Source organism: Magallana gigas, chromosome 2 (assembly GCF_963853765.1).
Source record: "Magallana gigas chromosome 2, xbMagGiga1.1, whole genome shotgun sequence".
NCBI classification, from domain to species: Eukaryota; Metazoa; Mollusca; class Bivalvia; order Ostreida; family Ostreidae; genus Magallana; species Magallana gigas.
Genome location: NC_088854.1, coordinates 20,283,985 through 20,302,768, shown reverse-complemented (window position 1 = coordinate 20,302,768; position 18,784 = coordinate 20,283,985). Strand labels below are relative to the sequence as shown.

Here is an 18,784-nt window from a genome sequence, read left to right as displayed (position 1 = left end):
AATAGCGGACACCCACACAGAAATATTGGCTACATTTAGGAAAACTTACATAATGTATTCAATTAAATGCGTTTCAATGACTTCAGTTCTAATCTTCTATTTTTTTCGGGTGAGTTTTATTGCTCAGAGGAGTTTATTTAAAAAAAAAAAAATTAATTTTTTCCCCTCCTTGTATACATCCTTTGTAGAATTTGTTTCGACATCGCAATTGAGATAATAAATCTTTGGGTTTCTCTAAATAACGACAAAAGACTAATACATGGACAGATCTAACGTATTCTACACTAAAAGTCTGAACAGAACATTTCTTGAAGAAATGTAAGTCTTCTCAAATTCTTGTAGTACTCTTTATTCCACAACAGATCTTGTACACCACAGATCGATGTTTCCGAACGATCTACCAATATTACATGACAGTCATGTACGCAAGTTGTTTTAATACAAATGATGGTAACAATTAGTTTCTGTATGACCAAAATATCCGTGAACTAGACATTACTGTATTTTATTGAAGATTGGAGGGGAAGGATTTCCTTAAATTTTTGGTTCTATTATCATATATTAGATAATTTTTGCTCTTCTTGGCAACACTTCTTATTGAACATTACCGAAAATCTCATTAAAACCAAAAAATAAAACATCAAATATTAGACATATTGTATTTTTATGTAAAATAACGATTTCATCTACATAAATGAATAATGTACAATATATACATAGGATCTGATAAAAGATAGCACTTAACAGGAAAAACCTTCAACAAAACTCGGGACATTAGATGTCCCCTAAAACAATATAGTCCAACATTATTACAAAAGCTCTTCAGACAAAACCTTTACTAAAAGACCAAAGTTTTTCTAAAATTACATTAGTTTTAACCAACTTTTTTTTTTCAAACTTGTACAAAGAGTAAAAATTTGTATAATATAATAGTTTTCAAATACAATTTTGAGCATTTTTACAAACACTATTATAAGTCCTTTAACTTACATCATACACATGTCTATACTGTAATAAATTCTATTTCATCTGTAATCACTGTCAGATTTACATAGTTTTCGTTGAAAGTTTGAACAACAATGATTGAAAATCAGGTATATGTCAATGTGTATATTTGACAGAACATTCAAAAATCATACAAACTTTACAAATAAAACCCACGCATGAACAGCATCACCCAATCAGTTGCACAGGAACATGGTCAGACAACTCAAAAGATAGCACTATTTTTTATTTCCATACCAGTCTACTAAAATATGAACTACAATCTGCAAAACAGAATGTCTACGAAAAATAAAAACATTTCCAGATGAAGACATGTCTGGAAAAAACACAGTTGGACAGACATGTAAGGTAGCCACTGAGAACTGATAAAGTGCCTTGACAATAGCTCCACACAAGCATTGAATACCTTATGAATTTACAAAATGTATTGGTGACACAGAAAGGGTGAACTTGTATGTACAAATCACTGATCATCCTTTTTTATCTGGGCATTTTTGTTTTGATATACAAGCATAAAAATTATCAATAAGCCTATCACATTTTTAACAACAGTTGCTGGCATTTTTTCTTTGCTTTAAAATACATGTAGTACGCTTTATTACAGAACCAAAGGAACCATTTTTTATAGCAATATCTAAATTACTTTTCCATGCCATAGACAATTCATATTTTTCCAATGTTAATTATTTTCAATTCCAACATTATATTTTTCACTGACATATAAACGGTCAAATATTTCCATTTACCATAAAATTAAGAACACAAATTAAAACAGCCCAAACTATTTATCATTCCCAACAGAAGTCAACCAGAGTATTTCAATCCATTTGAATGAAAAATAATTGAATAATGAAAGACAATGATTTTGAAAATGCTACACAATGTATATCAACACATTACATTTAGAAGTTCAGCTGCAACTATTTCTGTCAATTCTTTAAATAAAATGTGAATACAAAGGGTTAAATGATGCATACAATAATTCATATATTGAAATTAGTTGATACGACGTTTCTCCTTTATCATTCTTGATTTAGTTCTGCATATCACAAAAACAGTACATTCTAACACCTACCTATAATTTGAATGAATACATTTTGATTAAAAGGGCATAAACTAAATAAATAACCCCTGAAATTTAGTATGTTTGTAATTATAAAAATTTAGCACTATTGATATTCTGTCACCACCAAAGGAAGCAAATCAAAATTCAAATCCAAAGCATAAAATAAACACTGATTTTCTGTGTGTTCCGGATCAACAGGATGCTTTTTGCCCAATAAAGATATCAGGAGTTTGTGCATAAGCCCATCAGAAGTATACATGGTTTAAAACACAACAAAGAGTTGCTTCGACAATATTTGCTTGAAAAACATCTCCACACCCTCTTGAGGACACATGGGGGAATGGAGCTCCATAATCAAGTGCTGCTTGGGGATGGACTTTCCAACATTTCTAGAAGGAAAGTGTCTATGGGAGTATCACCAATTAATTTGAAGAAGAATAAGTGTTCCAAACACTTGAGCCCTATACTTCTGAGCGCTGGCAATCGAAGCAGTAATTTGGCAAACCTGCCTGGTTCGTCGGGGTAGTGCATTTTGCAGTATTCTTCCAGTGAAGCATACACTTTCTCTCTCAACTGTTCCACTTCAGAGACAGCAGATACACCTTTAGCATCTAAAATAAAAATTAATTCTCATGAAAAAAAAGGTTATTGATTAAAAACTACTAATGTAAGTAATTAACAGTAAGTAATTAATACTTATTATTTTAAACAAACCTCCAACAATAAGAATGACGATTAAAGGTACAAGAACATGCCTACATGTTAGGCTCATAAGAACAACATTTCATGGTAACTTGCAGAGAGAAAAATCTTACCTGGATTAAACAGTACGATAGCTCTTAAACATCCCAACTCTGTCTTATCCATTTTCATTTCCCGCATTTTAGCGACAAGTTCTGTGAGGACACGGTCAAATATGGTTCCGACACCTGCTTGGTGAGCGCTGCTCCTGTGTACATGGAGGCCGGTGGCCAGCAGTATACCATCCTTTACCACGATAGATCGATGTGAGAAGCCAGCTATCAGCAGCTCATTCCAACCTGGACATAAAATATTCAAACATTGAAAAACAATGGACATAGAAGTTGTCCCCCTTTCATCATGCACAGCAGTAGTCTGTATGGTCTATAGCTGATACATGTACTTATTCAGTATATAAAATCAAGAAAAATAGACAAAGTATGAAGGTCTATGGCCTACCTGCACGCAGTAGAATGACCTGATCTTCTAGAGGCAACTCGGTGAAGTGAGGTATGCGTTTGGCCCATTCCACCAAAGTGAACAGTTGCTTGTCTGCTGCCTGACAAATGTTTGTCACTGTATCTTTCTGCAAAACAATTTTAAGGAGATTCAAACTTCTGAATTTGTTTAAAACCAAGACTAAAGTCAGTTTGAAACTTTCATTTGCCTTTGAATATCTTTTATACAAGGAAGTCCTGGATACAGAAATAACCAAAACTTTTTTACATTGGGGATAAGGAAAAAGTGTAATTTCCTTAATTCCTAAAAAGTGTAACTTCCTTAATATTCCTGGATACAGAAATAACCAAATTTTTTAACACTGGCAGAGCTGTGTAAATATTTTCTTGGAAGTCAGTCATTCGGACAGACATCTCAATAAACTTTGCCTGTCCGAATGAAATTATGCCTGTATGAATACCAACAGTTAAAATAATGTTTGGAAAAATAAAATAAAATTTAAAAACACATACTGCACGTGCGTTTATGACATAATTTTTTATGTTACATTCTTACATTTTATCTTATATTGTTAGATTCTTTTAGAATTTTGACCTTTTACCGATTATTTACTGGAAATTACCGAAAAGATATGAGCGGTTATAATGGGTACTCAAACTTCCTGTAAATCGAAGGTCATGGACAGGGTTTAAGTTTAGCCAGAAGTAAGTCAATGTTGATGAGAATAAAATAAAAATGATTCCTCAAATTAAATAAATGAACAGTGCAGTGATTTGCCTAGAAATTTTTAAATGACAGCTTACATGAAGAGAGTAAAAAAGAAAACTTATGTATTTTTCGGCAATAATGGGTACTCGTTTGTTAGGGAAGTTGTCTGAGGAATACCGATGCATCAAGAAACGACACATTTACAGCGATCACATTTTGCAATTTTTTAATTTTGCCTTATGCTGACGGGGCAAACAACATCGGTCAGCCGGTCCGACATTTAACCAATTTATGTCGGTCTTTGCTAAATTAAGGCGGTCTTGCCGGCATTTTTCCACAGCTCTGACTGGGTATTGGGAAAAAGTGTAATTTCCTTAAAACAGAGTTTTTCATCATATCAAGATTTCTGTAAATAACTTTTACCGGTACTTGTAAGTCAGAGCTGTATAACATTTACCGTAGTTATATAAAAATAGTCCATGAACAAAGGAACGAGAATAATACACCAAAAATAGATCTAAGACAAAAGAAAACAAATCTACATGGCATTGTTAAATTTACCAGTACTCCAATTTAAATGAAACTATCAATACTGTAACATTTGGTCTTCAGTTTTTAAAATTGGTAATTTTTAGAAATATACATCAATATCTGGATGAAACATAATATTGCAAAAAGCAAAAATACGGGTTTTTTTTCGATTTGTCATATCTATAAAGACAGGTACAGGCTGTTGCAAAGCTTTATGATTTTAATAAAATCATATCTAATAGGAAATACAAATAAAATTTTAAAGGAATGTTTAAATTATAGGATGTGGGTCAGTTGGATAAAATGGGTGATGTCTATATTTCACTAGTAACCAATGAATGTCTGTTGCATAAATTTGGATGGCAATGTTGACACTGTTATCTTGCGATAAACATACCACTGAATCTGTCCCCCACTCTTCTGAGTCTTCATGTCAATTTAACATGGCTTTATTTCAGATAAAGGGTTATCTTTTCTCTAAAGAGACACTGGCATTACTATTGATGTTAGGGTGAATAGAATGAACAATGGGACACACTTCCTGTTAATCACTAGATAACTGTCAAAGAATTGATCTACACCATATTCTATGGACGATATGTTGATACTGGGTATAAGGTGAATTGCTAATTTTCAAACAAATTTTTTTTAAAATCTTTTAGACTGGACAATCTGGGGGATAAGAAATTTTTTTACATTAGTCTATTTCTCCCTGATCCAAACACCTAAAGGCATGTGTTTATCAGAATCTGATAAACTTAAGTATCTTTAACAATTGTTTATTTAAATCAAACTGCTGTGCATCTGTAAATATGTCTTTCAGAATATAATATACCCAACTATCTAATTAAGTGTCCATCAAGCCATGACTACAGATACACCTTAGCCTTATATAAATCTTCATATCAAGAGCCTAGTTTTACCTGAGCATCTATGTAGGTGTCTGTCTTGGGTTCCACAGCTAGTTCAGCCTCCAGGATTTTCTCTACTGGCATGTCTGAGTTGGCAGTGCTGGTGCTCTCAACCTCCCCCTCTCCCTTCTCCTTCACTCGCTGTCTTTCCTCTTGTACAGCTGTCAAATAAAAATTCACATAAACCAAGAACAGTTGCCACAGCATCCCACCAAACACATAAACATCTATACATTAAAACTAAGTTGAGTATCTTCTGCTGAAAATTATTCGATGAAGATTTCTCAAACCTAAGTGCAGTGCCATGCATTTCTGAAAATTTGAACATGTCATCAAGCCTTTAAAATTTGTTAATTACATACGTCACTTAAAAAAAACCCCTGGCACTATTAAATATTCAAAAACAATTTTCTGTGTATCCCCCCCACCCCCTAGTTGTTAAGATAGTTGATATCATCTTATCAAACCTTGTGATTTTCTAATAGCTCTCTAAGAAATCACTCTTCAGGTAGTGTGCATAGCAATTCAAAAATCCATACCAACTATGCACAATACATCCAACAAAAACAAACATTTGGTTTAGGCCTTATATTGCAGTATGACACATGCTGTTAAGAACTTAAAACTACAGCAACATGTTTAGTCTACAAAATGTCATGCCGAATGTGGTAGCAGTTTTCATATCATTATGTTTCCTTTGTTAATGATTGAAGTAATAACTAGCTGTTATATGTTTCATACGTAAGAAGGTATAAGAAATCATGCACTAGCAAGCAATATGGAAACTTAATGTTTACAATACAGCCATAGTAGTGACTGTCAGTGACAAATGATTTTTTTTCCTACTGACATTTTACAAACAAGTAAATAACCATCTGATCCTTCTTAAAATTCCTATCATTAAATCTATAGACATGTAACACATATTTTCAATCAGGCATGCAGAAGTGGTAAATAGGTAAAATTAGACCGATCACAGCCCGGAAAAAGATTTGAATGAACCAATCAGGGAACACCAATTCTAAAGTCACTGGAAAAAAAGTTAACAGATAATAGTGTATTAAGTAACCCTTCCACACAGAGAATTGTCACTACTACAGTTTAGTACTAGAACATGTAAATATATGCTTGGCAATACATGCCCTAAATTACATATTCAAAGTTATTCCCCCTTAATTACAAGTCACTTTTTTCCTAACTTTTTTTTTTGTTTTGTTTGTTTATATCTTAATTAAAATACTGATGAATAGGCAGAAGATAGGGAACAAATACTTTATTTGACATCTTTTAGATGCTCTAAAAGCAAAGCTTAAGCTGGCATTCTCAAAGTGTTTGAAAGCTCTATAATGTGCTGTCTTTGAGAAACACTGTTTTCACTTTCAGTGATAAGACATCTCAAGAGAGGATTTAAAATTGAATGCAGAGCAATGGAGATATTTTAATGCCAAACACATTTGGTATCATTTGTCTTTGTTTCTCCCCTCCCTTCTAACCTATTTACCACTCCTACGTACATGATCCTTGGCGCCCTGCATCGGTGCTGCATTTAACATCTGTAATATCAACATGAAGCACATGTGAAATAACATATAAACCCAACACAGACCTCACACAGTCTGTGGGGTGGTCATATGTCATTAGTAGTTGCGTAACTGTCCCCCCGTCCTTCAACTTGCTGCACGGAAGCCATAAACAGAACAAAACATGGAAACCAGCATTTACAAAACGATCAAACGAAGAAAAATATAAACCACGGAATAATTCTTCCTTTACACATCATTCCCACCCTTAAAATTGATTTTTAGGATATTCAAATTGATGACTTTAAATGACAAAACATGCAATGACTTGTTCTAAACTGTAAACTCGATCCTTGATTTTAACATTAAGCATTTAAAACAAAAAAAAAAATATGATGCTACTTAACTTCCTCAATTTATTTTGGAAAATATTAAAACCAAGTTAAAGTTTCTGTAAATGGATATTATATTTATGTGTTGCTGAACATCTGTTTACATAAGTTACACCGTCTCAGATTTATACAAATAAATCTCAGTTTTCTATTCTAATTCATTTATTTATAGAAAGCAAAGTCATTGACATGATTTTAAAATGTTAGGGTCGTTAAATCAAGCCAGATTTATAAAATGTCTTCTAATAATCTATAAAATACAATGCATTGTGTAACTTCCCATTCGTTTCAGATTTGGGACTCAACTACCAATATACAATATTAATATAGCAACATATATATAAACTGCATGCATTAATGAACCTGTGGCTTCAGAAATGAAACAATATAAATACAAGCTCGTAGTGAAAATCTAAGCTTTACAAGACGACGTGTCTGCCCCACTCCACAGAACCACATAAAAATCAACGTACCTTCTCTCTTCATCCCCATGTTTAGACACTTCATGTATCGACAGTACTGACATCTGTTCCTCTGCCTTTTGTCAATGATACAGTTGCGGTCATCTCGACAGGCATACGTCAAGTCCTTACGAACTGTTCTTTTGAAAAATCCTTTACAACCTTCACAACTGTAATGTGAGTAAATAAAGGAATGTCAAACTGTAGAATTCATTTACTGTTAAATATTAAAACATAACCCTACGTGATTATATAGAGTAGAGAAAATGACTACATCTCAAAATTTGGTATATACAACATGTGCATATAATATAAAGTTTATTACTTTACTTTTATTAAACTCATAAATTCTAACTTGAACTTCTAACTTTTAATTCTATATAGCTAACATTTAGGACGTCACAAGGTGGTTTCAGGGAATAAATGCCTAATGTTATTAATAACATACTAAATATTATGTCATATGAGTATGACTAATGTCATTAGTAATGATCAGCTAATTTTCCTTGTGCTATTTTCTCCCATCTTTGTTTAGATTTATATTTGTATCAATTTCATGAATCAAATAAAGCCACACACTAGTTATCTTCAGCACTTTATCCCCTCTATTTGGTGAATGCTTGGTTTCAACATGTTACAAAAACAATTCATCAAAATGCGAAATTGTTGTCTGGAAAATGAGAATCATTGCATAACATCTTATGCAATAAATGGTTTTAAAGGTATACCTGTAAACTCCATAGTGCTTCCCAGAGGCTCTGTCACCACAAATAGCACAGATATGTTTGCTATTGAGATTACTGTGTGGCATGTGAGGATTGGACCCCGGGGGTGAGGATGCTGAGCCAGGGGAACCGATGGACATCATGGAAGGGGATGTTACTGAGGAGGAGGGTGAGTGAAGACCTGGTGACATCATCGGTTGAGACCCAGGGGACGCCTGTGACTGGGACATAGGGTGCTGTATTCCATAAGGATAAAATGACTGGGACACTAGAGAGTTGATATCTGGTTTAATGTCTGGAGGAGATCCCATCTGTGCCATTGAGCTGATTCCCATGGATGGAGACATTCCCATCCCCATATTAGCAGTAGTTGACATGTTGGAGTTGCTGCTTACCCCATCCAGAGAATCTAAAACAAGGAAAAAAATGAAAAACTGACTTTTTTGTAGTTCAAGATTCCGATCACATTTAGGAATTTTAGATTTCTTGAAAATATACTTGAAAAATATCTCATAGTTGTATCCATGTACTTGAACATGTTGAAGTATAATTTATATCCAAACTATTATTCATTTTCACAGAATCTAACTTTATATCTTAAAGCATACTGATATAGTCATGCATGTGTATCCTTGTTGAATTATCAAAATAAACTGCTTCTCAATCTCAATGACTCAATAAATGTCATATATAGTATACAAACAACTGGACATAAGCTGACATAATCATATATCCTTAATTGACATAGTGCATTATAATATGTTGACGTAAGCTTATTTGTGAATCATTTCATTTAAAATAATTAGTAATTGCATACAGTAGGCCTAAAACATGATTTAAAAAATTGTCAAATCCCTTTAAAAAATATTTTCTACAAATCTGTTCTTGTAAGCTGACCAAAAAAGTTAATTGAATAAGAAATTTTAAAATTCGCATCTAGACTTGTTGCAAAAATCGTTATTTTGCATGGTACCTCGTTATTTATAATGTAGTATGGCACCCAAAGGTTCATCCAGAGGGCAGACCACGCAAGACACATTGACCTAGCCCTCTCTTAGTTTTATTTCAATCGAATTTCCCCTTCCCAAGTTAAAATAAGCGAACTAAAACATAATTTTCAGCCAGCCAATCGTCCTATATATACAACCGGAGATCGGGCATGAAAATGTTCCCGGTGAACCCATCTACAGGTACGCTCAACCCCAAATGCTACAAAATGGCGGCGGCTCTGCCAATGTTTATTTCGTGGACGAGCTACGTTATCATGCGATTTGCAATTGACATTCATCAGAAAAGTAATATTTTCTCAATATATACTCACCCATTTCTGATGGGTCCATGCCTTTGTTTATAGCTTCAGATAATAACCAGAATAGAGAAATAAATCAATCGTTTTGCAACATATCCGTAGACCTCATTACACTGAAATTTATCTGACCTACTTTACCACAAAATGGGAGATTCGGAATTTCCCACAATGCAATGGGGCTGAAATTCATTCATGTAAGTTACCAAGAAAAAGGGCTTATGTTAAACAGGCAAAAGCATTCAGTTTCGGCTGCAAACATTTCTCTTTAATAAGATTATGCATTTATTAATTCATAGCTCAGATTAATAACATTTTCTGAAAGTGGTATCAGCCACGATACACGGGGTCAAGGTTTATACGAGGTGACGTAAACACTTGGGAGCCATTGCTCGGAGAAGTCAGTTACCTGGGCAAATCCGCTGAGCACTTAGCATGTTTACAACAAATTAGCTGCAAATAATTTACTTTATTCACATAGGACAAGCCACTCTCAAACAATGCAATTAGCCTAACGCACTTCGTAAACGAAAAATCCAATCGGACGATTTTTTTTTGTTGGGGGGGGGGGGGGGGAGGGCCAATCAAAGACCCCCGGGTGGTGGGATATACCTTCTTCTTTTTTTACCCGACCCGATCCGCGCATGTTACACGCTGCATCAGGGAGACCATTGGTGGGGGGAGGGGGGGCATCAGTTTTCCTATATTTATTTATGATAAAAATGAATTATCATGGATTTGCCCCACCCCCAAATTTTTGGGAGCATGTTTAAAGTTATGATAAGAAAATAAACAGTGAAAGAGAAGTTACGGGATAGTTGGATAGGTTAGGTATACCCCCTCCCCCGGTAAGATCTTTATGATTTGCGACCCCCCCCCCCTTTTTTTTTTTTTGAAGAGTCTACCTCCCCCCCCCCACTTTTAAAATCGATGCTACGTGTCTAATGCTTGCGCAGATCTGTAAAACTAAAATTTATCTAATTCACATAGTTAAATTATCAAAAATATGCTTCGCGCCACACCACCCTGACAGACACAATCATCCCTCAGATCCGTACATGTTTTGTAATTTAAGTTACCATGATAAATAAACATATCAATTAATCTAATTCATTAATTTAAGTAGTATCATATTTTATGATATTCCATACATTTTTTATAGCGATATTGATCCGATTGTTTCTGACCAGTGCACGTATATGTAAATGTGCGAAGTGTGGGTATTGAGGAATAATTTGTAACATACACGTAATTCTAATTAATTTTAAAAAAAAATGTGCATACAGGTACTGCAATTTTGTTGGACACATTTTTAACTCCGAGAACGTCAAAACGATGTGTAAATATTGATATATGTACACATATCTTTTGCATGCTATGTTTAATGTTTTGTTTTATGTAACGTTAACTCATATTCATGACAGACTGTAATTGTCAATAAATGAATTGAATTGATATATATAGAATTATATAATAAATTAGACAACACTTATTAATTATTATTTGTGTAATATACTAGAAGAGATATACACTCTTATTAAAATTGGACATTTAAGTCCGCCCCTAGACCTACGATATGCTATAGAAGGACGTATATATCTACCTCCCTGTGTTATACAAGTAAAGCGAATCGTAGAGGAGCGAACAGGTCTAGTTTTAATTAGATTGATGATATAAAACTACCTTAGTGATAGTAAATATAAACATGAAGCATATGAACCTGATCTTATTAATGGAGGCAGATGGTAAGACTGACATCATGATGAAAAACTTGTAGCATCCAATTTTTTTTTAATTTTAGAGAAAGGACTATATTTGGTATGGTTTAATTTCTGGCCCCAATTTTAAAATAGTGTCGTATAAAAATCAAATCTCAATAAATCAGTGTACAGAGGATGCCAATCACTTTTATTTTTGATTTTAGTTATCATTACTCATTCGTTGTTTATCTATGACGTCACCTAGTTGACACAATTCCTGCAATTTTGCAAAAACATGAAAATATTGTCATTTTATGTGAAAACTCAGCTGATGTTTTTATATAAAAAATGTAAAGATGTTCACAATAATTTCATCAATTTTATATAAACTGTATTAATAAATGAATGTGTTATTTTTTCCATAAGATCTATTTTCATATTACAAAATATCTTTTAGAGACACGCAGGAAAATTGGGGAGGGGGAGGGGGGTAAAGAAAAAAATGTTTGTTCTTTTTCAATGTAGGATAATACAAGTTACATGTATATGAATTAGGAAGCTTAATATATATAAATTAAATTGAGAATTATATAACTATACCATTAAAGATTGAAATCGCCATAAAGATATCATAACTATACGTTAACATGTATATATCTTTGGTACCTAGTTCAAGACACGATGTAGTCAAGTCCGACAAATCTTATTTTAGGGATTTGGCCATATACTGCAGTCAAATCCGGCATTAGTTACGAAAGAGCGATACAGGAACACATACTTTTGCGTGCTCCATATAATAACAAATACTTAATATTTAGTTACCACAGCCCCTTTTCTACACGAGAAAATGCTAAAAATATGTTGGCGATGTATATATAAACAATATTGGTCATTTCTGCAAATATTTTCTTTCCGGCTATCCTGGGAACGGACAATGTATATGTATCATGATCATAAAGAACAATGACTACAAAATTACACAAATTCACACACAGTTTAATTATATTATGATAAGATTTATTCTTTATATTATAAATCATATTTATTTATATATATTTATATTTATTTATATCATCGCAGTTATTATATTGTTTTCAAAACAGGAAGGTGCATTGTTGTCTACATTTGGCGTTAGACCAAGTCATTTTGGATTTTTTTAAGAACGCAGATAAAAAAAATAAAACAATAATCATAAGATATTATTTTGAGAGTTTTATACTCAGTATATAATCTTATATAACATTAATATTCCCCCACTAAACATTATGTCTTGTAAGCTGTAGATATTTCTTCATTGAAATCTAAGGCAATCTTCGGAATAATACACAAAAATAAACGGTGAACTTTAATTTAAATTGCCGACTTTATTAAATATACCTAAATGAATGATTTTAACCAAATCAACAGAAAATCAATTTATGTATGGGGAAAAAGTACATGTATGATACATATGCAAATGTTACCATACTAAATCATTAAATTAGTAGATAGTTGAATACAAATGATTTTAACTAATTAAACAAGAAATTGGCGCAAAGTTAATGAATTGCGAACGAATATAATATTTTTATGATAAATCGGCAAGATTCGCAAGAAATGAATTTCATTATCCCTAAAATACTTGACAGAAGACAATCCCCTTTTACAAGTCCTAGCTTCAAACGGGAAAAAATCAATAGAAAAAAGTCATGTCGCCCCGACATGTTTTCTCTCTAGCTCCAGTGAAGTCTGCGTTGGATACTTACGGTGATGCTGTCGATATATATTCTTCAAACGGTCCGAATATCGGGGATCCAACCTATACATGGGGGGATCCAACCGAGGAGCGTAGAAACTAGCCTAGCACACTTGTTGATCCATACGATGCAACTGATTCGATCTATATATAAGCTGTTAGCAGCGGACACCTTTCGGAGGAAAAGATGTCTGGTGACTAAATTGTTGGATGCAGCTGACAATAACAAAACCCTGATTGGGTTCACCTTGCATTGAAACCAGAAAAAATCGATAACAACTAGACTGCTCTAAGATCTACTTATTTGTTTTTGTGTCAACGAAGAGGGCTTACAATTAATTCCATGGATCTCTACACCTGATGTACTCTAAAATTAAATCAAGTATCTTTAAGAAGAACTTCTCACAAACTGACTGTGTAAAAACCACGCAGGCGTAATCTTAGAAAAATTGTGACATCTATTAGCATTTAAATCTAAATTAATAATTGATATTTTTCAAAATCTAGGTAATTTTTTCAACTTACTTCGACTAAGTAATCATTTGATTGAAAATGGTGCCAAATTTTAAAGATTTTAAATAAAATATCTATCTGCGAAGGGACAATCCGTGATATTGTAAATATTTATATCAAGCTGATTCTATTTTACAGTAGAGGATAGCGACAAAGTTTAAAAACTTTCAGCCAAGGGCGTAGCATAAGGACCCGGGGGTCCCATACTCCCCTCACTTCTTTCGAAACATCTTGAACGAACCGGAACCAATTTTTTTTCGGAACCGAGTTTCATTAATCATTATATTGAATCAAAGATAGAGCATAGCAATAAAGTCTAATATGGATTATAGTGAAATATATCATTGTTTGAATTTAATGATTAAAAGGCACTACCTGCTGTACCCCCCACACACCAAAGACACATTTTTGTGTGACCTCTATCTAACAATATTCCATAATAGATTTTATAGCCGTGCTCTATCTTTGTTAGAATAATTACAAACGATAACATTACAAATCACTTCGAGAGAGAGAGAGAGAGAGAGAGAGAGAGAGAGAGAGAGAAAGAGAGAGAGAGAGTTTTGTAAAGTAGCTCCCCAAAAAAATTCTACCATCCAGTCTATTAACCATAAGCCTCGGTTGAATCCTACCAACAAAATTTGGGTACTGCATGTCCCTTATTTTTTTAAAAATTATTTATCATATTTAAACACATCGCTCTATTAATAGGATATCTATACGCGTTTATTAGAATGATTTTTTTAAAATTGATATGTAAGTATGGCGCAATGTAAGTAATTCAAAAATTAAACGACTCTAGATCTCGATCTTCTGAAGGTGAAATATCCCACCAAACACCCCACAAATTCAAGTACCCATCTACGTAAACGTATCGTAAACGCATCTTCATATTACTTCCTTCTTAGTTGAGCATCGTTAAAACAGCACAATCATGTGAATATGACGTTTCAGTTTGTGATTTCGAGTTTTCAACCGTGGTTTTCGATTTTCTGTGCATCAGTAATGTTCTAAATTTAGAATAGCGAACGTCTTTGCATGGACAATAACTCCATAGCATGAGAAAAATGGTGTCAAGAGCTCTTATTTAAGGTTTTCCGTTCAAATACTTATACGAAAGCACCATACCATTATATCTCTATCGAGGAGGTTTGACATTTTTACATGTTGGTAAGTCAGGCAAAGACTGATTAACTCCGTGTAACAACAATGCCTATAAGGTACACGAGAAAGCGATCTAGATATATCTGTTTGCAGTATGCTGTACTTGATGCCTCTCGTTCCACTTTCTGTCAAATTCATTTATCATCCTAAATAAGAACAACGGAAACCAATTTATGCAGATCCACGAGAAGTTTCTCTTTTATATTCGTGTGTAATCTCTATCCTGCGATCACATTCTAGACTTTTGTCCCGAAGACCTGCCATTATCTGTGGGTAATTATTGAGAGATTGAAAGTAAAAATATCTTCGGAAATAAATCAGAATGCAGAGATCTCAATGAGCGCCAACGTACAGAGCATACATTTCAGCCTCCTACGCTTTGATCAGAATAATTTGGATAGTCACTAACGCTATAATCAATATCAATTGATGGAATTACTATTCTTAGGCAACATATCCCATCACTGTTTTGAACCGTAATTACCTTGATAATTTTTCGACTTTGATTTAAATGATTCCATAACACACAATCGTCGGAGAAATTACACCACAAAAGCTTTAGCCATGGGGCGAAAAGTGAAGTCAATAGGCCAAATCCGATAGATAAGGTGTCAAATGAAATATTTATTCAGGCAATCAGACAGAAACATTCTGTTGAAATGATTCTTTGTAATTTCATTTCCATAACACAGAGAGAGAGAGAGAGAGAGAGAGAGAGAGAGAGAGAGAGAGAATTTTTTTTAGTACTCGACTCCTTTGATTTCTGTGTAAAGTAAATTTTACGCGTGGTTGGAATATAGGAATTTTAACAAATCAGTAGGTTTTAAAATTGGTGGAGTGGTGTCGTTGCCTCGTTGTATCCAATTAAGCCAGTAAATAAGTATAAATAACATACACCACTTGTGTAACATTCGGTCCCTTCTACGTTGTCGGCTCGAGTCTTAATTATGTAAGTATGAATTAAAACATCATCAGTCGGGATCCGCTGATTGATCTGTCTGGATGTCGCAACATGACTGGATACACTCGGATGCGATAAAAACGATCCCAGGTACATAAAAAGAGGCCCGCTTACACAATCCGAGGTTACAAAACTTTCCTCTTAATTGAAATCGCCGACCCTTGTACATATTTATGGAGAAAATGGGACGACCGACATTATAGAGTGAATTATACAATAAATCATTGTCACTTTCTCAATAAGCGGGCCTGGTAATTAAATTTTTGTTTTAAACGCCCATTTTTCTTTTCCCCTCCAAATGTCTAATTTCCCTAGACGTTCATTTCCTCCTTGCAACAATGGCAGATTGCTTTTAATCGGCCAGTTATTCAAATTGTATGAGCGGCTTCGGACAGAGTTCACAAACCTTGCATGCCCCCTGAACATGGCATTGATCGCCGTCCAGTTTGTATAAACAACCCGCCGCATTATATATGTGGTCTGTCTGACGCACAGCCTTTTTTGTTGTTGTTTTGGCCGAGTTTTTGAGAAATTCTCAGCATTCATATTTAATTTCAAAATAATACCCTGCATGTAACTGTAATTCTCACCATGCGACACCGTAACCCGCTTCCCCTAATGCTACTGTCATCTGTCATATAATGTTTTGTTGTGCTCCCGTCATTTCATCAACTAAATTGTGTATACTTCAATAGAATAATGCAAGCGAGAATGGTACCAACAAATTTAAATTGTATATAAAATAGAAAAAATTAATTGTAACAAATTTTATGTTATGCGATCAATTATATGATACATCATGCAGTTTGTTATTACCTGTCAGATATGCGTACACACAGACCAGTGCATGGGATAATTAAAATAAAAGTAACAGTATCATTGATTAATTACAAAAAACTCCTATTTACCTGTTATTGGCGGAATCCACAACCCATGCAAGCTACTTTCCGTCTCTATAGGTTTGAAATTAGCAACCATATTAGTTTTACATGGAGCATCTGAAGTAATGAACTCATATGTACGAACTTAATAGCCTCAGTAGGTAACGTAAATATGTAAGCCTCATTTTGATTGGCTAACATTGGCCCCAAGTTCGCGAAGTACGATTTTCCCCGAAAACCTTCAGTAATCGGACTCAGAAAAACTTGTTTTTTATCTTGCACATGTGAAGATTATCAATTTCACCTTGCATCTAAATATAACTTAATTTGCTGCTGACAGGCCTGCAACATGGCGTAGATGGGATATCACCGACCTGAGCGACTAAGGGTTATTTTCAAAAAATAAAATAAAAATAAAATCATCAGGTGCACAATCTCAACGTTTACTCGCGTGTTCATTAATAAAGACGCTTTTTTCCGTCATTTTCTATGATTTCTAAAAAATGATAAATTATCTTCAAAATAATTTATTCTTCAATAATTTAACATTAGAGTTTACGAGAAAAATTCGCAATCAAGGGCCGTACAAATAGTGTAATACCCGACATGTTACTTTATTTAACAGACACTATGTTTTAGTAATACTTAGTATCTAGTGTTTTCAAAGGACAAATTTGAAAACTGAATATTGCTCGATGAGAGAATTATACCACTCCTTTAAAAGAATTGATTATAGGTGCAGTTCAAGAAACAAAGCGTATGAATGTAGTAAATGACAATTAAAGAAATTTCAAAAAAATAATTGATAACAAAGAAACGAAAAATTTGAATAGGGTTATATTTTTTGCGAAAGTGCGGGTGTCAAATAGTCCATATACATGAAAGGTGGCTTTTAAAAGTTTTGTTTCCATCAAATAAAACAAAATTTATACGGGTCTACGTAACCTTCAGGATCATGTCTTAGATGAATATTTCATGGGGCCGTTTCTATTCACAGTCACGACTTGAATTCAATTTTTTGTTTTCGTATTTACTTTCCTTAACATTGTAATCGCTATCTATATGCACACGAAACTAAAAGATGAATGCATCTTTAAAACATACCGTATTTTTGTACTCATCATCCAAAGGAGAAGAAAAAGATATCTGGAATTGAAACGCAAATTCCATTGTACAACCAGTATGTCGACAGCTAATATTACATGGGAATCTAATGTCCTCTGTAAACTTCACAAACATTCATGTACACCTGCCAATTTTCTTCTTCTGCCTTTTACGTTGAATTTTAAAAAAGAAAATACAGGTGTCAGAATCAAGTTTCTTGTAAATTAATTTTGTTGATATCAAGTTTAAGGATTGGTCGGTGCGTTTATTTGTTTGAGCAGCGGAGTTATAAAAGAACGGAATTAGACATTGGAGAGCCCCCATGTAACCATCTACTTCTCTTAACTCAAACATAAAAACTATACTCTTATATTTCTAACGAAGGAACGAACGATGAAACGAGAGAGAGAGAGAGAGAGAGAGAGAGAGAGAGAGAGAGAGAGAGAGAGAGAGAGAGAATTTAGCTTCTTTGCATTGTTTTCTTCATTCCAAAATACAGTGTAGACTAAATATTACAACCCCTCCCCTTTCATTGCTGGATCGGCGTCGACCCCCTTCGTCTTCTAAATGTGATCACTGACAAGTAATCTTTCCAAAGTTTAAGCATATGTCTTTTAGATTTGATTGTCTACTACCGTTAACTCTCGTTATTGCACAATATGGATTTATCTCAATAAGGAATCTACTACTTTAGATATATGAATGCATCAGTGTTTTTTGCATCTCCCCAGAGTACTTTGGGCTAAGATGCTTACTGTCCTAACTGCACGTTCACACGCAAAAACTACACCTCGGCACTATATCGGAAATCTAGAGCGACAGCGTGTTGCAAATATTTAGAGAAGAAATACGATAGAATTAAAAAAAAATTCCATTCTGCATTCGATATTGCATTATAAAA

The 18,784-nt window shown here is 33.8% G+C and overlaps 1 protein-coding gene across 8 annotated transcripts; it reads right to left on the bottom strand.

Annotated features, from left to right (window-relative positions):
- Positions 1-645: 645 nt before the first annotated feature.
- On the bottom strand, positions 646-17,908 carry LOC105333288 (retinoic acid receptor RXR). Of its 8 annotated transcripts, none has more exons than XM_011436198.4 (8): positions 17,884-17,908; positions 8,523-8,928; positions 7,807-7,964; positions 6,936-6,974; positions 5,434-5,582; positions 3,272-3,398; positions 2,887-3,111; positions 646-2,682 (listed from the first exon to the last, which is right to left on the bottom strand). In XM_011436198.4, exons 2-8 carry the CDS (start codon positions 8,894-8,896, stop codon positions 2,426-2,428), a joined length of 1,329 nt encoding a protein of 442 aa, XP_011434500.1. In that variant the 5' UTR covers positions 8,897-8,928; positions 17,884-17,908; the 3' UTR covers positions 646-2,425. The 8 variants fall into 8 exon arrangements, with proteins under 8 accessions (XP_011434500.1, XP_011434492.1, XP_011434493.1 ...); XM_011436190.4 differs by lacking the exon at positions 17,884-17,908 and adding an exon at positions 16,807-16,957; XM_011436191.4 differs by lacking the exon at positions 17,884-17,908 and adding an exon at positions 13,271-13,423.
- Between the last annotated feature and the right edge of the window lie 876 nt (positions 17,909-18,784).

Excerpts from the sequence above, each read along its gene's own strand:
- LOC105333288 (XM_011436190.4), bottom strand. The coding sequence starts at position 16,876 with ATGGTTGCTAATTTCAAACCTATAGAGACGGAAAGTAGCTTGCATGGG. Across the intron at positions 3,112-3,271 it reads GGTCATTCTACTGCGTGCAG|GTTGGAATGAGCTGCTGATA; the intron begins GTAGGCCATAGA and ends TTTTATGTCCAG. Across the intron at positions 2,683-2,886 it reads TATCGTACTGTTTAATCCAG|ATGCTAAAGGTGTATCTGCT; the intron begins GTAAGATTTTTC and ends TTTTTATTTTAG.